The sequence below is a fragment of the Colias philodice genome, chromosome 30 (genome assembly GCF_061535455.1).
Source record: "Colias philodice isolate Cphi_HAF_F1 chromosome 30, ilColPhil1 Martin Lab GWU primary, whole genome shotgun sequence".
In the NCBI taxonomy this organism is placed as follows: domain Eukaryota; kingdom Metazoa; phylum Arthropoda; class Insecta; order Lepidoptera; family Pieridae; genus Colias; species Colias philodice.
Window position 1 is genome coordinate 720147 of NC_143115.1, and position 23789 is coordinate 743935.

The 23789-nt window shown below is 31.3% G+C and overlaps 2 protein-coding genes across 2 annotated transcripts; both read left to right on the plus strand.

The window, feature by feature from the left end:
• The first annotated feature begins 30 nt into the window (after nucleotides 1-30).
• Nucleotides 31-13867, plus strand: FAM21 (Family with sequence similarity 21). Its single transcript, XM_089713283.1, has 13 exons — nucleotides 31-177; nucleotides 1905-2003; nucleotides 2479-2576; nucleotides 2976-3066; nucleotides 3717-3847; nucleotides 4861-4949; nucleotides 5615-5739; nucleotides 6093-6212; nucleotides 6642-6720; nucleotides 7037-7203; nucleotides 7594-7707; nucleotides 8309-11654; nucleotides 12155-13867. The coding sequence occupies exons 2-13, from the start codon at nucleotides 1905-1907 to the stop codon at nucleotides 12241-12243; spliced, it is 4548 nt and encodes a 1515-aa protein (XP_089569409.1). The 5' UTR covers nucleotides 31-177; the 3' UTR covers nucleotides 12244-13867.
• Nucleotides 13868-14712: 845 nt separating this feature from the next.
• Nucleotides 14713-23789, plus strand: LOC149475344 (ribosomal RNA processing protein 1 homolog). The gene is made up of 11 exons (XM_089713381.1): nucleotides 14713-15012; nucleotides 15274-15353; nucleotides 15600-15749; nucleotides 16226-16328; nucleotides 17365-17456; nucleotides 17940-18119; nucleotides 18984-19075; nucleotides 19540-19692; nucleotides 20037-20191; nucleotides 22264-22361; nucleotides 22984-23789. The coding sequence occupies exons 1-11, from the start codon at nucleotides 14811-14813 to the stop codon at nucleotides 23710-23712; spliced, it is 2034 nt and encodes a 677-aa protein (XP_089569507.1). The 5' UTR covers nucleotides 14713-14810; the 3' UTR covers nucleotides 23713-23789.

Here is a 23789-nt window from a genome sequence, read left to right on the forward strand (position 1 = left end):
TGAGTCTTGTCAAAAGTCAAAATTGAAACGTAAAAGTCAAATTTCATAGTGGTGAAAGGACGTGTTATCAGTTTTTGTTTACTTTAATTTTAAAAAGTACACAAAAAGTAAATACTTTCTAACCATAACTATTGTCTGGACGGATCGAAAAGTAATGTAGGAAAAACTAACGTAACAGTGAGTATCACAAAGTTTTTGCGTGTAAAATCACATTCTATTTATTATGTTTTTAGCATCGAGTTTTGAGATTTGCTATTAGTTTTTCCGTGAGCTATAAGTTATAACGCCCCATAAAAATGACGTTTATAATGTATTTATATGAATTTGAATTTAAAATCTTCTAATTGAATTGCGTGTAATAATTAATTCAACACAGGTAGTTTGGTGACATTTTAAATGTTTTAAACATTTATAATTACGGCATAGTTCGCCGAATTGGACAGTTTCTCTAGTCTGTATCCGATATTAGATATTTCTTGCATTTTTTTAAACAGCGTTTTTAGTTCCTAATATTTCAATTAACTGATTAAATCACAATCATTTAATTTCAAATTAATATCTATATTCGATTCTTGTCTTGTTGGGTTTGGGTTATATGTAATTGACATAATATTAAGACTTTAATTTTCTTTACAGGAAAGTAAGAAGTGCCAAAATAAATAAATAATGTTGTATTTTTATTAGATTTGCTTATATTGATTTATATTAAGTTTTTTATGCTCAAATCAATGACAAAACATTAAATGTAATAAGAAATAATACACTTATTACAATATTCATATTTTTATGTGAAAAAAATGGTCTCAGAGATTATAGTAGTTTAGGCAAACTTAGCTTGTAAATTCCTGTTATTAACTGTGTCTATGTAATCTTTTATGTACTAGCTATTCCCGTAAATATTATTTTGCCAATACACTGAAGGATATCACTACATAAATACTATAAAACAGATCTGTCAGTCCGTCCCTATTTATGCTTATACCTTTAAAACTATGCAACAGATTTTGATATTGTTTTTTTTTATAAAAAGAGTGATACTCGAGCAAGGTTTAAGTATATAATTTATTCAGTTTTTGAAGCGGGCACAGCCGCAGGTGAAAGCTAAGTTACAAAAGTGATGTTATTGATATGTCACCATACAACTGTCTTCCTAATTAATGAATCCTTATAAGTTATTTTCCAAGTGTTACTTAGATATACTTAAAGTGATACTTATATATGTATATACTTAAGTTTGATATATTTTTAGGAGAAAGTATGTGAAATTATTTGGCTAGTGAAATAGTATTCAACTCTGTTAATTATATCTAAATGCTGGAATTCATTATCATATTATTGTAATTATAATTAATTATCTACTACTCTATTTAATGTTCTTATACAAATTCCGCTTTCAGGTAAAAAGCAAGAGTTTTTTTATCTATGATATATTATTTTGATAAACTTTTGGACAAATTTTTTCTAATAACACAGATGTTTTACAACAAATAAAACAATCTATACTAATATTATAAAGCTGAAGAGTTTGTTTGTTTGATCGCGCTAATCTCAGGAACTACTGGTCCGGTTCGGTGTTAGATAGCCCATTTATCGTGGAAGGCTATAGACTATATAATATAATCACTCTAAGATCAACAGGAGCGGAGCCACGCAGGTGAAACCGCGAAGCACAGCTAGTGTCAAATAATTTTTATTTTTAAGAAAATTATAGTGTATCCTATTTATACATAAAATTCAGTCCAGAGATTTTAAAGTTACACTACATACACATACAAAAAAGTAACAAGTGTACACACACAATCTTAAAATCTCCTTATAAGGCAATCACAAAATCAAATCTATTATTAACAACAACCACAGACTAATTAGCGTGTTTATATTTGAGAAAAATAAATTATTTCAAGATGGAGAAAGTGGATACGGAAACGCTACGCTCCGCCGCGTCAAAATGGAGTCTCAACGGTGATAGGCACTTGCTGGACTTATTGCAGAATATACATCAGGTAAGAAATAAAAAAAATGTTGATTTAAAAAAAAAAATATGCGTAAATTTTTGGCTGTGGATTTTGAAAAACCGCGGGAAAAAGCTAGTTAGTATAAATATTTTTAATCAAAATTATATCTATACTAATAATATAAAGCTGAAGAGTTTGTTTGTTTAAATGTGCTTATGTCAAGAACTCCTGGACCAATTTAGAAAATTATTTCACCGTTAGATATGCTTGTGATATACAAGTTCTATTACTAGATTATATAAAACCACGTATGAAGCCAGCTCAAGACGTTAGTTTTAAATTAAAATATATTTTTTTTTTGTTACAATTGAAATCAAAAAATGCTTGACTAATTTTTTACCCTTACAAACACACTACATCTTTACCAAGTAGCTGTATAATATGTTCTATGCATGCTAGATAGATTTTTTAAACGCCCATTTTTTTTAATTTTCTTAATTAAATATGTAACAAATTATTACAGAAAATAATGACAAAATGTACAGAAACAAACGCAAGGATGGACGAATTGGTGGATTCTCTAGATACGGCGAATGTTGATTTGCAGAATGTTAATAATAAGTAAGTATTTAACTGATTATGCTAAAAGAAGGGTAAGGTTTTAAACTATATATGTATGGTTTCTATTTATTTACTTATTGAGTCTCTATTACATAAAGTATAAGTGCAATCTTATACTTTTTGTACAATTCACAAACAGTAAGTTGCCTGGAAGAGATCACGTAAGAGTGATAAGGCCATCTTCTATTGTTTAAGTTTGTGTATCTTTACAAAATCATCACTAAAGTATATTTTACTGATATTTTGGTAATAATTTACAATATATTCCGTGTTTGTATCCATTTTATTAGCTTGCAAAACTTTTTTATATTGTTATTATAATTTATATTTACAAAAATTATATATATATATATATATATATATATATAAACGTATGGAAAATTCGATTTATTTTCACAGATTTATGGCGCTAAGTAACAATCAATTTGTCGAGAGTCGAGTATACGATGACGATATTGATACAATACAAATGGAAACTGCAGCTGTGAAGGTAAATATGTATATAAAAAATATATTATATTAATTAATTTATTTAAAAATGGCAACATGTATAAGCAAACTTAGGTATTGTTCTTTAAAAAAAGTTTATATTTCCGTACGCTAAACTTGTTTGCCAGAAATTGCCTAAAACGATAAGGCTGCCTAAGCACTTTATTACTTCTGTCATTTTTGTGACTGTTGTAAATTGGTGCAATGAGATTGACTGTAATAAATAAAAACATGTTTTAAGATTTTTTTGATCAACAAATTGTTTTTTTAATTGAAGTGAAACTTCTTTAGGCGCGTTGAGAGTAAAATTTCAAGGTCGCGTCATGGCGATAACGTCACGTCAAGCAGTGAGGCGACGATGGTATCGTTGAATCTTGCCAAAGAAGTTTCCCTTCTGACACGTGTGCTCGGCAGTTTTGACGTGATAACGTCTTATAATTCGATAGAGCCGGTTGCACGCACGAAAAAACATGACTCATGCGGCGTTACCTCGCTCTGAGGCGTTCCATGTAAGGCTTGAAGTGCGAGCGAGAGCGCGGAACGAGCGACAAAGAAGCACAATCGGACGTTGTCACGTTCAACTATCGTCAGTAAATCGACTTTACAGACAACCATTTTTTTTTAATAATTTATCAATTATTAATATTACAGGAACCAGAAACACAAGCAAACCAAGATGACGAGCTAGATCTAATAAAACAGAGTCTTTTAATAATAGAAGCTATGCATGAGCAAGTGCAAATATTAGACTCGGACAGTTCTGATGATGATGATGATGGAAGGTAATTATAATACTAGCTGTGCTCCGCGGTTTTACCCGCATTGCTCCGCTCGTGTTGGTCTTAGCGTGATGATATATATAGCCTATAGCCTTCCTCGATAAATGGGCTATCTAACACCGAAATAATTTTTAGAAATCGGACCAGTAGTTCCCGAGATTAGCGCGTTCAAACAAACAAACTCTTCAGCTTTATAATATAAGTATACATTTACATCACAGTATATATTTAATAATATTTTGCATGTACACAAAAGCTCTGACTTACACACAAGAGTAGGAGATAGACACGATTATGGCACAAGGAACAAGAATAGAATTGAAATGCCATTTTTCCGATTAGCTAAAGTTAAAAATTCATTTATGGGTCAAGGTATACGCTTATACAATAGAATTCCTCACAATATTAAAGAGTTTAGTAGTTCTAAATTTAAAACTTACATAAAAAATGTACTAGTTCAGAGAGCGTACTACAGTATTCAGGAATATATGGACGATAAAGACCCATGGAGGGTTGTCGCGTAAACACCACAGGACAGTTCTTTGGCATATTATGTAGTTAAGTAGATATAAGTTACATATTATGTAAATTTATTGACATTATTTAAAAGAGCAACTATGGAGTTTCTTGCCGATTCTTCTCCATAGATACTGCTTTCCGAATCGGTGGTAAATGTTAAAAATACTATGTAATGACGATTCGAAAGTGCTTCTAAATAGTAGTCTAATTGAATAAATGAATGTTTGAGTTTGAGTATAGATTTATAATATAAGTATAGATTTCAAAGGGATTTTTTGCTTCTACTTGCAAAAAAAAAATAAATGGAATTTACAATTTAATCTTAAAATTAAAAATGTATAAATCTTCCAACTATTTTCATTCGAAACTTCATCCAAATCGGTGCTTTAATTTAGTCTTGTAAGCATAACAACAGACAGACATTTGCATTTAGATATTGTCAGCGTTATAGACGGACAGACTTACGCATTTACAATATTATTATATATTTTTTTCAGATTGATATTAAAACCAAAGGACATGTATAATCACAGACCGTTACCTTATATTATTGGATCGCAAATGTGGAGAAAGAAATGGCATGCCGGTATGTATAAATAAATAAATTTATCATTTAATAAATTATTTTATCAATCAATATACATATTGATCAATCGTAATTGTAATTTTAATTTAATTGTAAATTGACATGATTTTAAAAGAGCAACTATGGAGTTTCTTGCCGGTTCTTCACCATAGATACTGCTTTCCGAATCGGTGGTAAATGTTAAAAATATGTAATGACGATTCAAAAGTGCTTCTAGAAGAAGTCTAATTGAATAATAAATGTTTGAGTTTGAGTTTAAAAAAATCAAAACAGTAAATTTATAGATAAATAATAAGTCATCCATAAACTAGTTGATAATTAAAAAATGTCCGAGCGGCGTTGTATAAAACATTCATTGAAATTAACACCTTACTTCGTAGCAGTAATGTTCAAAGTCTATTGTATCGCTCATTAGAAAACTCTGCCTTATACACGCGTAGGCAGAGTTATGATTGTGATTCTAGTTTATATAAATACTAGATGTCCGCCCCGGCTTCGTCCGTGGTACATATTTCGCGATAAAAGGTAGCCTATGTCCTTTCTCGGGTATCAAAATATCTCCATACCAAATTTCATGCAAATTGGTTCAGTAGTTTAGGCGTGATTGAGTAACACACAGACAGACTGAGTTACTTTCGCATTTATAATATTAGTACGGATTTCAGGTTTAGTGGTTGAAGACAGTGACACGGATAGTGCGGGTTCGAAGCCGCAGCCCGGGGAAGAGTATTCCGATTCTGAACCCGAAGTTACAGACATACAGACGGACAAACAACATAAGGATGTAACGGTGAGTGTTTTTGATATAGATTTTAAGCTATTTTGTAATAGGATAGATTTATGTATGTATTTTTTTTACATTAATCACTAATGTATAAAGTGGAAAAAGTTTTTTTTGCTGGTTTTATTTGTTTTTGTTTGTTTTATTACAAGTAACCAACTTGAATATTTTATAATTGGCTTACATGCAGTTCAACTTAGTTAACAGTTTCAATAAAGCTGTTCAGTAATTTTTAATTGCTATTAGTAAGTATGAAAAAAAATAAAAAATACAGTAGTACTTAAGTGTATAACATTATTTTTTTTTTCGTTTTTAACTTAAAAATTAAACTTATCTCTACTAAATTAAAATCTCTCTCACAGATATCAAGTTCAAACACAAGTGTGGAGGTGGTCACGAACATACAAACAAAACCGGATGTGCCAAGACCGTGTCGGCCTGCTGACGTAGCAGCTGAGCTAGCAAGAAGACTAGGTGGTGATGTAAGTTATATAATATACATACTAATATTATAAAGCTAAATAGTTATTAATTTAAGTGAAACTTCTTTAGGCGCGTTGAGAGTAAAATTTCAAGGTCGCGTCATGGAGTAAAGCGTCGATTTTGGTATCTTTGAATCTGGTCAAAGAAGTTTCACTTCTGACACGTGTTCTCAGCACACGTTCTTTTATCTATATTTTTTTCTTGGAACTCAAACTCGAACATATATTTATTCAATTATTTAATACCCATAAAATCACTTTTGAAACGTCATTACATATTTGTAACATTTACCACCGATTCGGAAAGCAGTATCTATGGAGAAGAACCGGCAAGAAACTCCATAGTTGCTCTTTTAATCTCAATATCAAGTAAATAATATATATTTAATTAAATGAAAAAAAAAATCTATTTTAATCAATTTTCTTTAGATACCCCCACCTCCATCGATACCTGTAGACCTACCACCCACTACAGGTAAAGTGTATCGAGCCGAACAAACAACAAGAGGTAATTATATTTGTTATATTTATATAATTTTAACGGATTTAGAACCCGATTTATTTAATTTTTAGTAACTGAGTAAGATTTGTGAGATTTGTTTTTGGAACGAAGTTCCTTATCTCGCGTTGTGAAAGGGGGCTAAACGGAAAAAATCCTTACGAAAAGTTGTCACGACACTTTTTTGTACAGCATTGGTGTAGTACTAATATAGACTACATTTTTTGATCTCGACAAATTATTTTTAAAATCTAAAATGCTATCAATTAATATACTTGTACCTAAAAATATTAAGAATATGTAATCCTAAAATATTTATTTTTAGCAACAATATTTTCAAACGAACCACCGCCATTAGATCAATGTGAATCAGAAGATAGCGAAGAGGATATATTCGCTGAATTACACAAGAACAGCTATACCCATAATGATAGAGTTTCGAGTAGTAATGTAGTTGATGAACTGTTTGGTAACAGTCCTGGTGTTGAAAAGGTATGTGCATTATTAGTTTAGTGTTTTTTTTTATTATTTATAATTAATTTTATTATTCCCCTATTCTAAGGGCCCAATTATTGGGCCCTTAGAAAAGGTATTTACTGTACAATGTATACTGTAATATAAGTAAAATATATTAACTGAATTATAAGCATGGGAGAAAGTCATTAAGAGCAAAATCTATCTGTTAGCGAAAGATGCATCAAAATATGTCGATCTCTTTCGGAGACAATTAGATATGTTGACATAATATTCCAGTATTCTAGACATAATTATATTTATTCCTTAAATGCTTGTAAAATGACATTTCTTATTATATTCATTGGTATAGATAGAAGTATAAATATTTCTTTATTTTTCGCAATTTATTTATAATTTGTTTTCTAGGTGGTTTCAAATACAAATGATAAACGACCTATTTTCGACGATGAATCAGAGCCTGAGCTTTTTAATGAAAAACCGAAAGAAAAAACCCCTGAGCCTAAGGAGGAAGGATTCAAGGTATTTAATATAAGGAAAACGAATAGTTTTAATTGTAGAAAAAAAAACAAACTTATTAGCTCATATTTATTAAAAAGATAAACTTAAATTTGTGTCTACAAGCTATCTAAGTATACAGGGTGTCCCACTATCGGTATACTAAGCGCGAAGGGACTCGTAGATTTGCATACACTGATCACGTAAAAATACTGAAACAACAAAATCACGTCAAAAATGTTTTGCTAAATTTTTCCTTAAAATACATGTTTTCTTCTCTAGCTTCGCGCAGATATACCGCTTCTCTAATGTGACTGTGAGCATTTTGTCTATGAAAACATAATCTTAAACGATGACTCACGTGCTGGTGGCAAAGTTGGGCGAGTTGCATTTTAGGGGTATATACATAAAGTTTTAAGAATTCATCTATTTGAAAAAAATGCGTCTGGAATTTTATAAGTATTTTTTACGTACTCAGCGTATGCAAAACTATAACCTCCTTTGAGCTTAGTATACACCCTGTATATGCATATTATCCTTACATTTAAACCCAATGAAAATCTTAATTTATTTACATATAATATTAAAAGTATAATTTTATACTAAAACAAAATTTTATTCGCAGAAACCAATCGGCGGTATATCTCTATTCGGTTCGAATAAAGACTCAAACAGCATTGGAGCGGCCATCTTGAAACGTAATCAACGAAAATCGTCTTCAGACGAAGAAATTCCAGAAACACAACCAGAGCCTAAACCTGTACAAAATAAAAATATTATAGACGATTTATTTGTTAAACCCAAAGTGAAAAAACCAATAATTAATAAAAATAAATATGTTAAACAAGAAATAAAGGTTCAAACAGAAGAAAAGGTTACAGAAAAGAAAGACCTGTTTTCAGATGATCTTTTCGATGATATAGATGATATATTTACAAGTAAAGTTATAATTAAAAAACCGGAAAGTAAATCTATATTTGACGATGTATCGAAAGAAAAAACTAAAGATGTTAGAAGTATATTTGATGATGATGATGATCTTTTTAGTGATGTTAAAGTTATAGAAAATGTTAAACCAGATATTAAAAAAGATACAGTTAAGAAAAATGCAGATACGAATAAAGAAATATTAAATGCACTTAACAAAAATCAAGTAACCAAAACTAAAGATATGTTAAATGATGATTTGTTTAGTGATAATGTTCCAACAGAAAATATTAAAACAATAGAAACCAACTCTGTAAGTATATCAAATAAACCAAAAAGTATATTTGATGATGACAGTGATGATGATTTATTTAAAACTACCACTGAAATTGTCAATACAACAAATGTAAACGCAAATAATACAGTAAAAGATAATAATATTAAAACAGATGTTAAGAAAAACAGTATATTTGATGATGATAGCGATGATGAATTGTTTCTTACTAATTCTCTCAGTGTTAAATCAAATGCTGACGTCACAAATCAAAATTCAAATCTATTCAATGATGAAAAAGTACGAGAAGTTAAAAGTAAAACAGACTCAAGTAAAAATGAGGCTAAAATAAAAGATAATTATATTCCAAATGAAATAACCAAAAGAAGAATTTTTGATGATGACAGTGAAGAAGAATTGTTTAGTGGTAATAAACGAGAAACAAATAAGGATTTACAAGAAAATGATGTAAATATTAAAGTAAATGAAAATATTAAAGAGAAAGATTTAAAAGTAAAAAATGATATTAAACCCCCCGTTGAAACTATAACAAATAGTACACAAGATGCAAACATTCCAGAAATACTTGAAATTGATAATAATGAATCTATAAATAAAACAGTCGAAAAAACGGAAACTCAAAATACTCCGTTAGATAAAAACGACAAACTAAATTTAAACAAAAATTTAACACAAATAACAAGTCCTAATGTATTTGATGATGATGAAATTGATGATCTGTTTACAAATAACACAAAACAAACAAATAACGATGAAGAATATAAAGTTGACGTTGCAAGTAGTATAAATATAGTAGAATCTGATGCTACTCAAGATGTTACTACTGTAGGTAATAAAGAAATAAGTAGCAATGTCCAAGAAGATCAAATATTTGATAATCCACAACCCCCATTACCTGATATATCTAGTCATATAGAAAATAACATCGTTAAGGAACATTTAACATCAAATGAAGATTTAAAAGAAGCAGTAAAAGATGAACCTAACTCTAAATCCGATTTAAAAGAAAGAAAAGTTATTGAAGATAAGACTGACACATTTTCTGATATAATTACCACAGATGATATGTTTGCCACAGATAAGAAAGAAATAGAAAAACCAGAATCAACTATATTCACAGATATATTCAACGATATGCCGCCAGAATTCGAAAAACCAAAAGAACCGAAAAAGAGTAAAAACGTAAACGCACTTTTCGATGATGATTCCGATGATGAGACGTTCTTTAAGAAGAGTGACGTCATCACTGAAGATATACCAAGCCCTAGTTATGACGCGAACGAAAGATTTAGTATATTCCACGATGAACCGCCTGCTATTGAGGTTGATTTTATTCCTAAAACTGTAAAATTAACAAAAAATACAGATGAAAACATAACAAACGCAGAGTCAACGAAAAACATAGATACTGAGGAAACAAATGATTTTGACGATTTTAACTCTCAAGATATTTTTCAACAAAAAGAAGTTAAAACTGATGAAAAGGATTTTGTTACTGCCAATAATGAAGCGGATAAAGTTGAAACTAAAATTGAAAATAATTTAAAAGCAATTGATGAATCTAATAAAGTAGCAAATAAAAGTAGTTTAGAAGATTCTATAAGATCTACAAACGCTATGATAACAGACAAAATTAATAAAATGCAAAACGATCAAAAGTTAGAAAACGCAGAAGTAAAACCAAATAAAAACATTGGCAAATTAAAACCTATTAATCTAAATATCAACGTTAATACTTTATTACCTGGAGCGTCACCTAAAAAGTCAAAATCGATTCAAATTGTTGACGATACACTTACTTCTAAATCGGAAAATACCGAAGTAACTAAAGTAAAAACCGTTAATTTTGAAGATGTCAAAGAATCGGAAATTCCTAATAAATCGTCAAAAGAACTTAAAATTGAAGTAGTCGATGGTTTAGTTTCTTCCAAACCGGAAAATACCGAAAAATTAACTAAAGATGTGAAAACCGTTAACTTCGAAGACGAAAAAGAATCCGAAATACTTAATAATAAAATATCAAAAGAAAGAGCAAAAATACAAGTAAAACGGAGACCTTCTACTAGACGAGCTCGAATAGAGGCAGCTAGAAAATCTGGCATAGATTTTGGAACCATAGACTCCACAGACAATGCAAGCTCTATAGAAGAACCAAAGACACGAATAACAGATAAAAAAGATTCGAATTTAGATACAGATATGAAAGTCTCGCCTGATAAAGAAAACACACAAATAGATGATAAACATAGTACAGATAATAAATTAATTAGTGACGTAACCAATAATAAAAACACCACAGATACATTACAAAGAAATACAGACGATAACTATTCCAAACCGAAAGTCACATCAAAAGTCGTTTACATTTTAAACGACGAAGACATATTTTCCGACGTTAACAAAAACCCAGATGAGAAACCTCAAAATCACGAAAATAAATCAAACAATACAATTTCTATACAAACTACAGAAAAATCGGCAATAGATAAAAAATTCGACGACAACCACAACCCGAATACAAATAAAAAAGCCTCCATATTTGATTCAAGTGACAGTGACAGCGAACTTTTTGGCGGGAAAAAGGTGACAGTTAAAAAAAATAAACTTTTCGAATCTGACAGTGATGAAGATTTGTTCAGTGGCAGGAGTAAGAAAGAGAAATTAAAAGAGGACATAAAACCAAAAGGCAATTTATTCGGTGATGAGAGTGATGATGAATTGTTTACTACGAAAGTTAGGAAACAAGAAGGTGAGGTTTAGTTTTTAAATTATTTGATACTCCATTTTTTTATGTGTGACCTAATTATGCGATAAACAGAGAAAATATGTACAATATCGCAAATGGTTGATGGATACCAATTAATTTTTTCAATAAAAATAATGACCCTCGTATTAAAATTACTATTTCTAATTAATACTGTTGTAAGTATAAATTTTTTATCATTTTTGGTCCCTGTAGCATTATTAGTTTTTCAGTACTCATACATTAAATAATGAATCTGGTAATTTAACATTTTTCATCAGAAATCGAACATGCGACCCTCTATGTGGCTGAGTTAGTCAGGCATTCGCCCCGGATTGGCGCGAAAGGATGCGGGTTCAAGTCCTGCCTCGTGATCGAATTTTTTCTATTCTTTATAAATTTATATGCGAGCCTCTAGTTTAGGTTAAATAATTACGACTCGAAAGCAGATATTTAAAAAGCAAATATTTATAATAATATAATATTAATTTCTTTAAATATTACAGAAAAGGTACCACGAAGAGAATCAACAAGCAAAACATCGGAACCCGTGTTTGAAGATCCACTATCTATGCTTACACAGGACGACGAATAAAAAATATATTTTTATATGTATCTCCTAGTCTTGCAAACGATTAGACCGATTTTGATGCGGTTCTGCAGGTGATTGATGAGTTGTAAATTTTGTCCAAAAATAATCGTTGTTAATATTGGTAAGGTTTTTATGAATGAATATTAATCATTATAAAAAAAGAAAACTCGGTTTCTAGAAAGTGCTCGAAATTTTTAAAATAAATTATAATTATTTTTAAAAATAATATTTAACACTTAGAAATTGGAAATAACATATCTATTAGACATATAACGTCATTTACAAATAAAAAAGCATTTATATTTTATACTAAAGTACTAAAATAATATTATTTCCCGCTCGAAGGACCAAAAACAATAGTTAAAGGCAAGCCATCTCTTTCTAACTCGTTATTATTGCAAAAATCTCTCTTTCACACACTATATACCATAGACTATGGTGGCTTTGTCTTTGGTCATATATTATCTACAAATAGTAAAAAAAACATGCAATACTTAAATAAGTCGTTTAATTCATTTAAAATAATATTAAGTTAATTATTTGTTGATTTTTTTTAAATGTAAATATAAAAATAATAATTGGTTATTGAACAAAATACATATATTATTTTTTTAAGTTATAAAATTATTATAAAATAAGATGTTTTAATGAAGTATTTTTATGAATTATGTTTCTTATTATGTTATTTAATATTATTGTGTACGTGAAAATGAAGACAATAAGATATTAAATGTTTTTAAGAAGCTTTTTTATAATTACAGTCGAAGATAATAATAAAAAATGCAGAAATAGCCGCGGTAATTCTGTTTTTTAACTAAATTCAATTTGAGAAAAAACGTTTTTTCGTTTCTTCAAATCTAATAAGTATGTATATGTTTTAATTAAACAATAATTGTATACCACATAACAATTTAAACACAGTCTAACTTTAAACCAGGGATCTGTCACTTTAATAGTTGTCTATGTGAAATATGACAAAACCAGATTAAAGAGAACCCGCGCTTAAAGATAAACCCTGTCTAAAGTTTTTGTGGTAAGACAGTTATAGATTAACAATTTATGGCTACAAATACACATAGACATCTTCACATCTACACAAGCGTATCTTCTACAATATGCACATATACACACACACACACTTACAATTAAGTATATAAGTAAAAAGGTGTAGATAGGATATCAGCGCTCTATGAGTGGCTCGTCAAAATGTGGCTAATTAGCCACTTTGTCTCTCACGATAGTTGAATCATGCCATCTCACTGTGACGTCTAATCGTGTGTGCGTTAGTGTGCCGTGTGTGAAGATCGAATGTTGTGTTGGTAACCTATCTATATCTTTTTACTTATAATAATCATTGTACACACTCACACATACACACACACAGACTGTCTGTCATTGGTTGAAATTTTTTCTATGTTTGTAGGATATATTTAAATGAATGAAAATATATTTATAATTATGTTGATAAAGTATCTAGGAGTGGAGTAGGTGTGTTTTTTTAGTAAAATAAAAAATAATATTATGTATGTATATATGTGTATTTTTAACTCTGTTATAAGTCGTAATCGAATGCTGTATGAAAGTGCCTCATAAATAATTGTTGATAATAAATTGTTTATACTTTGGATATGTTTTTATTTACCTTTTAAATACCTGTACATTATATTTATTATACCTACGTGGTTATGTTACGTGGATAAAATTAATTTGACCTTTTTTTTGTTGAAGCAATATTTTGTCTCTTTCAACTTTATAAACTCCTGCATGTCTAAGGATGTAATTAAAAAATTACATGAAATTCATAATAACTGGAGACCCGACTGATTCGGTGCTTCGATAAAATTAACCACCAAAATTATATATCCATTTATTAGCAGTAAACAAAAGAAAAAGATTTCAGATTTAGAGAGATAGCAATCTTATTTTGGCGAGTGCGACAAGGAAGCGTGCCAAAGTATTTTAAATGCAAATATATGGCAATCTGTTTTAGTTGCGTGCTGTTTCGTATCTTTCGTCTTACACAGAGTGAAACTTGTAAAAGTGCAGCTCAAAACTGACTTAAAACGCAAATAACTATGAAAGTAGATATCTTAAAATATCCATATTGAAAAAAAAAACTGTTTACATTTTAAACTTTCTTTCTCTTCGTATATTGTGCGTTTCACGAGAGAGTTCCCCTGCCGTTATGTTGGCATACCTGACTGTCAAAAACGTCAAAGAGCTAAGAAGCGTTACAGAGTTGTCGAGGTTTTCCGAAATTTATAAATGTTTTAGAGATTGGCATCATGCCGCATACGCTTAGAAGTGGTGAAAGAGAAATGGCTCTGTAACGCTTCTAAGCTCTTTGACGTTTTTGACAGTCAGGTATGCCAACATAACGGCAGGGGAACTCTCTCGTGAAACGCACTATACTTATAATCTTGACAGATAGGTATTTAAATTTTAAGCTGACAGTGACAAAATATGTCAGTCATCTAACAAAAATACGTCGCGGTTTGCTCGCGTTGCGTTAATGTTAGTTCAATTTTTATAATTATTTAAACAAATCCAATTACCAAAAGTGTATCAATATGAAGGTGGTCGATAAACGGAGTGCTAAAAAGCAGAAAAATAAGAAGAAGTTACTCACAAAACCCAAGAAAGAAAAAGTTTTAGTAGTCGCACAAGAATTTAAATTTGCAAAATTATTATCTGGAAATGAGAAGAAAAGCCGCGATCGTGTGTTGAAAACACTTAAAAAGTGGCTTTTGAATTGTTTTTCAAAGAATTATGGTGAGTTTAATGTTCAATTGATAAGAAATGATCAATAATATAGTTTGTTTTTAAACCACACGTTGAGACATAACCTCAAAATTTAGCGTATGTATTTGTCGAAATATTTTTTCTATTTATTGACCCTATTCTACGTCGTAAATTGACAAAAAGTCTTTTATTTTACTTCGTACTATTCAAATTAACAATATTATTAGCAGATGTAATCTATTTGAAAAATTCGAAAAATAAATTGCTTACATTGCAATTGTTTTGTTACAGTTTTCAAAGAAGATGACTTTATTCGTGTGTGGAAAGGACTTTTTTACGCAGTTTGGATGTCTGATAAGCCATTGGTTCAGGTAATATTTAACCAATTTAACAAATTATGAGAAAAAATGCAAACTTTATTGAATGTAACTTTTTAACCGTTTAAAATTTCGAATCGTACGATAATTATCGTACAAATATGATAATTTTGTGCCTAAGTTGTGCACTTTTACCGTGGTTTCATAAAACCACACATGCTTTTTTTAATTCACAATAGAGTATTTTTATCGTTGTTTTTTCTTAGAACATATAATTAATGTTGTAAAAACCCATTACAGGAAGACCTATGTGAAAGTATATCGCAGATCCTCGATCTATTCCCGACTGAGCAGCTCGACAATGCATTAATGATGACAAAAGTGGGATTCAAAGTGTTAGCCATGGAGTGGTATGGGATAGACCAGCATAGGATTGATAAGTTTATGATGGTGAGTATTGTATATACATATATTATTATTGTATAACTAGCTGTGTCCCGCGGTTTTGCATTTATCCGCTCCTGTTGGTCTTAGCGTGCTGATATATAGACGACGCGGTTGGCGCAGTGGTAAAGTAACTGCCTACTGAGCCGACGGCCCCGGGTTTGATCCCCGGTCAGGGCAAATATTTGTGTGATGAACTCAATTATTTGTTCTTGGGTCTGGGTGTTATTATCTATATATGTATTTATTAAATATTATATTTATCGTCGCCTAGTACCCACAACACAAGCTTAATTGAGCTTACTGTGTGACTAGGTCGATTTGTGTAATAATGTCCTTTATTATTTATTTATTATTATTTATTTTATATAGCCTTCCTCGATAAATGGGCTATCTAACACTGAAAGAATTTTACAAATCGGACCAGTAGTTCCTGAGATTAGCGAGTTCAAACAAAAAAAGTTTTTTTTTCTAATTTTTAGCTTGTACGTCGTTACTTGCGCGGCAGTTTTCGATGTTTGTTACGCACGGATTGGGACCTAGAGGCTTGTAAAAAGTACGCCAATATGCTGTCTTCTGAGGATGGTAAGTATTAGTTAGTTTTATTATAAATGTAATTATTTTGTATGTTTGTCTTATTTTCCCCTAAACTAGGGAATGTTAGTTCTATTTGAAAATAATGTAACAACAAAACTTTGGTGTACAATGTAGGTTATTTTATGGTGGGTCTAAATTTTATCTAATAACTAGCGGTCCGCCACGGCTTCGCTCGTGGTACATGTTTACGTTTTCTCTACATAAGAACCATCCTCGTACTTCAAGGAATATAATAAAAAAAGAATTATCGAAATCGGTTCAGCCGTTCTCGAGTTATGCGCTTACCAACACATTTTGCGATTCATTTTTATATATACTAGCGGTCCGCCCCGGCTTCGCCCGTGGTACATGTTTACGTTTTCTCTACATAAGAACCATCCTCGTACTTCAAGGAATATAATAAAAAAAGAATTATCGAAATCGGTTCAGCCGTTCTCGAGTTATGCGCTTACCAACACATTTTGCGATTCATTTTTATATATAAGAAGATTATAAATATATTTATTTTGTATGTTTGTCTTATTTTCCCCTAAACTAGGGAATGTTAGTTCTATTTGAAAATTTTGTAACTGAACAAAACTTTGGTGTACAATGTAGGTTATTTTATGGTGGGTCTAAATTTTATCTAATAATTCACACAAATCACATTACCAAAAAAATATTAAATAGAACTTATAAAGTATTGTTATTTTTATCAAAATTAAACCTGTCCAAATTTGGACAAAATATTTTACATGCAATAACATTTTAATTTTGGTTGAAATTAATAAAGAAACAAATTTTTATTATATCTATCTAATCTATAATATAAAAATGAATCCCACAATGTGTTGGTAAGCGCATAACTTGAGAACGGCGGAACCGATTTCGATAATTCTTTTTTATTATATTCCTTGAAGTACGAGGATGGTTCTTATGTAGAGAAAACGTAAATATGTACCACGGGCGAAGCCGGGGCGGACCACTAGTATCCATTAAAATTATATTTACCATTTAATAAAACATATTATTTTTATTATTTCAGGTCTTTTGGCGCTCAAGACACCGTTTTATGCGAGAAATGCTCTGTCGTTAATATTACATATTATTGATTGTTATTTAGAAGAATTGTCTAAAGTAAGTATGAATCTATACTAATATTATAAAGCTGAAGAGTTTGTTTGTTTGTTTGTTTGTTTGTTTGAACGCACTAATCTCGGGAACTACTGGTCCGATTTGAAAAATTCTTTCGGTGTTAGATAGCCCATTTATCGAGGAAGGTTATAGGCTATATTTCATCACGCTACGGGCAACAGGAGTGGAGCCACGGGTGAAACCGCGCGGAGCAGCTAGTCACTAATATTACAGAATAATTTTTTTTATCACTTAAATGAAGGCACTTACCTCCAACCCAAGATGATAACTTGCTTAAAAGAAATAAACTATTTTTATTTTTATTTTTTTTACTAATACATTGTTAGAGCTGTTATTCTTGCTAAAAGCTAAGAAGTTCGAATTATATTTAGATGCCATACTCTTCTGCTTGACTTTTTTTTAAGTAAGGTGTTTTTTATGAAATTATACCTGTTTGTCTATGATAGTATTTTTACTTATTTACAGATATCCAAAGGTAAGATATCCAACGAGAGCCTGTTAGAACTAATTGATCCCTATCTAAAGCATGTTTGCAACGGTGAAAGTGTTCAAGTGGCCATCGCTTGCCGTCAACTATTGACTGATTGGATTAAACAGAGCGAAGCCGGCTTGAAGTATGCTGGAGCTACTGTGGCTTGGAAAAAGGTGGGTTGTTTGTGAGGAATAATGAAACTTCTTTATCGGGGTTGGAAAAAATTTATTGTAACATTTTTTCGTTACACGTGACATTTTTCCGTTACGCGCCATCTTTTTCTTATCCCTACCACGCGTGATTCGACGTATTTCTGTAAAGTTGCATATAGTAAATTATTTTTTGAAAATTAAGGTCATAAAGAAGTTTCACTTCTTACGTGTGTACACTGATAGTACACACACATTTATTTTTTATTGTGTATTGGAAATTATTTGGAGTATAGATAAAATTATATTACAGATGGGATGGGATAAGAACCTACATCTTTGGCTTAAGATGCGGGTAAAGAATATTATCTAGTGCACAGTATATCTTCGCTTATTTCTGATGGGGTAGACTGTTTTTTTTTCTTTTTATTATGTTTATCCAAAATATGTAGAAAATAAAGAAAATTCTATCAATCAAAAACTAATAAAATACGTCAGTTGTTCTTGAATAATAAGGTAATCATAATATGTACCTAGTCATTCATTTAAATGACGCCATTCAATGAACACGCTAGTTGTTTAATCAAATAGCAGATTCAACCAGATGACTGCGACATATATACTAGCTGTGAACCGCGTTTATACCCGCATTGCTCAATTCCTATTTGTTGTATAAGCTTTCCTAGATATCGTAACAAACAAACTATTCAGCCCCATTGTATTATTATATATAAACTAGCGGTCCGCCCCGGCTTCGCCCGTGGTACCTACTTTGTTTACGTTTTTTTTCATAAGAACCATCCTCGTACTTCAAGAGAAGTATAAATATTATTTTTTGCTAAAAAACAGATGGGTTTTAATTTATTAATAATATAACTATATATTTAGATGGGTTGTCCAGCCGGCGGTCCGGATGCTCTCGAGCTGATCTCCGATGATGAGGATGATGATGAACAGCATCAGGAAACGGAGAGTGAACAGTGAGTGGCATAAAAAAAGAAAAATAGTAGTTAAAAAATTAATTTTATTGTATTTTACGTGAAAAAGTAGTATTTAGTGAATCTAAAAGGCAGAATATATTCTCAAGACATGGTTTTTGTTTGAAATGATTAAGTGCATTGAATTTTGGTTTTTGAATTTGTTGAAAACCTAACAAAAAATCATATATTTCAGGTCTTTTTAACATATGTAATTTATTTGTTTTATTGTGTTCCGCTCACAAATATCCATTGAAAGATCTAAAATTGTTAATTTTTGAGTTTGTTTAATAAATGTCACATAATTGACTAGCTCCACTTAATTTTAATTTCAATTTTTTATTTTAAAAATTAAAATAAATTAGAGCTAATAATTATTCTTACGTTTTATTAAAAAAATACAAAGTGTTACTTATACATATTATAATTTTAATTTTTAACGTATTATTATTCTATTTCCCCCGAAGGTCATCAGCACTAGACCCTCGAGCTGGTCACGTAGACGTGGTACTGGAACCCCTCCCCGTACCCTCGGAGCTGGTGGTGGAACGCACCAAGTTGCTGATGAAGAGCTGTTCCTGTCCCAGGGCTTATAGACGAGCGAGGGCCTGTTTGGACAGGTCAGTGTAAACGGACAGACGGACAACTTTTTTCCTTGTAAGGTCCTGAAAAATTTGGAAGACACCTACACTTATATAATAATACTAGCGGTCCGCCCCGGCTTCGCCCGTGGTACCTACACGTTTAAACTATCCTATCTCTCAAGTTGGATCGAACTGCACATGGTGTGCGAATTTTATTATAATCGGTTAAGTAGTTTAGGAGTCCATTGAGGACAAACATTGTGTCACGAGATTTATATATGTATATTAAGATTATAATATTAGTATGTAGGGATAACCTATATTTAATTATAACAGATATTTCATGATTTTAAAACTATTTTAATTATAATTTCTTTCAGATTCGAGAAACTATCCCGCGACGATTATCCCCTGAAAATTAAAGTTGAAGAAGTAGAAAGTAAATTACCGCAATCCGCTAAAAAGAAAGCTGCAGCCGCGTTGAGGAATCTTGAGAGAAACCTCGTTGTTAGCGCTGATGAATTGGCTCTTAGAGGTATGTCGATTAATTATTATATATTTATTTATATATATTAATATAATTATTTATTTATATATACAGAGTGGAAGGTTAAGATGGGGCATGAAGGGCAGGTACCTTAACCGTTGTAGCTACATGAAAACGTTCTTAGGAGACTATCCTTAAATTCTTGAGAAATTTTAATCCGCATTCACAGATTTTTGAAAAAATGTACGGTCAGCAAGGAAATCGGTAGTTTTCAAAAAAAAATTTTTTGATGCCAATCGATCCAGTTTCTTATGGGGATCAAAACACTCTAAAAGACCAACTGAGGTATGAGTACTAGAAAAGTCAGAAATCGCGAAAAACTATTTCCACACATTCACTAAGAAAATAAGTGATTCAACAAAAGATGCGCTATTAGAAAACTCATAAAATCATTATCTCTACTAAATTTGCCCCGTAACCATCTGCAAAATGCAACTCTGCGTGTATAGTCCCCAGATTGCAATGCTCCAAGCATTGCAATCTGTCTAAAATAAATCTAATCGCCCATGGCGGTAGCATTTGTAGCCGTATTTCTTCCATGTTTTAAAACTATCCAGTGCGAACAACCAACTTCGACGGCAACTTGTTTTGAAGAAATTTCGGGATATGCTTCCACAATTAGTGCTAAAATTGCTATCACCGTATTCTCATTCAATACGCGTGAACGATGCGGACGTGTCAAGCTTTTCTTAAATGAGCCACTTTCTGCTAGATTTTTTACAAGATTCGCAATTACCTTTCGCGTCGGTACATGTCGCATTGGGTATTTATTCCTGTACCATTCCAATGCAACTGTTGGGTTTTTATTATTTAAAAAGTAAGCCTCTAACAGATCTAAACGTTCTAAATTATTTAAGGACATTTTTAGTGAAGACAGAGTGACTTCTGGTAACTTTTGTTTTCTATGTGTTATTGTTTACATAAGCCATAAAAAAGTGACGTGTTCGTTCGATATTCAAATTTAAATAATTTTTCATCTCGTGCACGAGCTGCCAGCCACCGCCCGCTCACGCCCCGCGTCGCTGGCATGTTATGTTGCTGTGCCTTTGTCTTTTTACTTGTTCATGAATGAAAATAGTTTTTCGCGATTTCTGACTTTTCTAGTACTCATACCTCAGTTGGTCTTTTAGAGTGTTTTGATCCCCATGAGAAACTGGATCGATTGGCATCAAAAAAATTTTTTTTGAAAACTGCCGATTTCCTTGCTGACCGTACATTTTTTCAAAAATCTGTGAATGTAGATTAAAATTTCTCAAGAATTTAAGGATAGTCTCCTAAGAACGTTTTCATGTAGCTACAACGGTTAAGGTACCTGCCCTTCATGCCCCATCTTAACCTTCCACCCTGTATATGTTATAAGCTATTAAACTTTCCGCCCGCTTTTTCAAAGGAAAACCCGCATAGTTCCCGTTACTGTGGGATTTCCGGAAAACCTATGCTATGTGTTAATCCAAGTTACCCTCTATGTGTGTGCTAAATTTCATTGTAATCGGTTTAGTAGTATTTGCGTGAAAGAGTAAGAAACATACATACACATACATCCATCCTCACAAATTTTCGCATTTATATTAGTAGAATTTTTCGCATTCATATTAGTAGAATTTTTTGCACTTAAAGAGAAAAAACAAAAAAAGCATGTGTGCTCAGCACACGTGTCAGAAGTGAAACTTCTTTGGCAAGATTCAAAGATACCAAAATGGTCGCCTCACTCCATGACGTTACGATATCGCCATGACGCCCCCTTGAAATTTTACTCTCAACGCGCCCTGAGAAGTTTCACTTCAAAAATGGATCTATGCAGTCTTTAGAAATTTTATTCGCATATAACTAGCTTACCGCCCACGGCTTCGCCCGCTTTGTCTAAAACCTAATATGTTAAATACTAAAACCTTTGTCGAGAATTACTCTATAGATCTATTAAAAAAACCGCATCAAAATCCGTTGCGTAGTTTTAAAGATTTAAGCATACAAAGGGACATAGGGACAGAGAAAGCGACTTTGTTTTATACTATGTAGTGATGTCTCTTGTGTTAAAAATAATAAAATAATTTATTTTTCAGGTCTCCGTCGTAAACACAGAAAGCGTCTGCTCGCCAAAACTCGCGCCGGGCTCAGTATTGTGGAAGATGTACAAACAGACAAACAGAAAAACCTCACGGTATGTTCATTTTCCTATAAAAAGACGATTTTTTTCATATGGTATCTATTTTTTATTGTTTTGTGAATACAGTATGATATATAATGTATATAGTTGCAAAGAAAATAATTATTATCTGTAAAACTTAAAGAAAAAATGCTACAGTCAATTAGTTTTCTTAACAACTTCATATCTATTTATTTTCATACTAGATTTCCGCCCGCGGCTTCGCCCGCGTTTTCAAAGGAAAACCCGCATAGTTCCCGTTCCCGTGGGATTTCCGGGATAAAACCTATCCTATGTGTTAATCCAAGTTACCCTCTATATGTGTGCTAAATTTCATTGTAATCGGTTCAGTAGTTTTTACGTGAAAGAGTAACAAACATCCATACATCCATACATCCATACATCCTTACAAACTTTCGCCTTTATAATAGTATTAAGATAACACTAGCGGTCCGCCCCGGCTTCACCCGTGGTACCTACATGTTTAAACTATCCTATCTCTCAAGTTGGATCGAACTGCACATGGTGTGCGAATTTTATTATAATCGGTTAAGTGGTTTAGGAGTCCATTGAGGACAAACATTGTGACACGAGATCTATATATATTAGATTAAAAAAAATACTTTTTTATTTTCAGAATGGCGACTCACAAAGTGATACAACAGCAGAAGAAAGAACAGAAAAACCCAGCAAAAATAAATTTAAAAACAACAAGCGTAAAAATCAAGAACCAAACAACGAAGTAAAGATTAAAAAGGCTAAAGTAGAAGACACTAAAGTTACTAAGTTGAAAACTTCAAGTAATTTAAGTGAAAAGAAATTAAATAAAAAGTCTAACAAGGAAAATGTTTCTAACAAATTAGAAAATTGCGTAGATGATAAGAATGTTTCTAAAAAGGTTAAAAATGAAAAAGTAGCGAATAAAGTAAAACAAGGGAAAAGCAAGAAAAATGAAGTTATAGTTAATGGTAGTAGGAATAAGCCAAAAGTATTAGATTCAAAACCTGTTAAAAAAGAAAACATTCCTAAAGAAACTACTAAATTAGTCAAGAAAGAAGCGAATAAAGAAAAACAAATTAAAACTAACGACGCAAAAACAAATAAAACAGATAACAAAGAATCAAGAGCTAAAAATTATCAGAAACAAGTGGACAATAAAAACATGGAGACGCCGAAAAAAGTTAAATTCGTGTTGAAAAATAATTGCATGCAAGGAACTATAGATTATTATAAGAGTGTACGGCAAAGTCCGAATATCCCCTTTGATAGTAGTAAAAAACCGAATAAAACGAATTTAAAACCGTCAACTCCGTCACCAATAAACCCTTTCTTTAAAAAGAAACTCAAATTACGAGGAAAGTTCTAGATAAATATTTTCATTTTTTGTTTAAATAAATATTTTTTTTTCGTTTGACAAATTAATTTTTAATCTTTGAGTTTTCT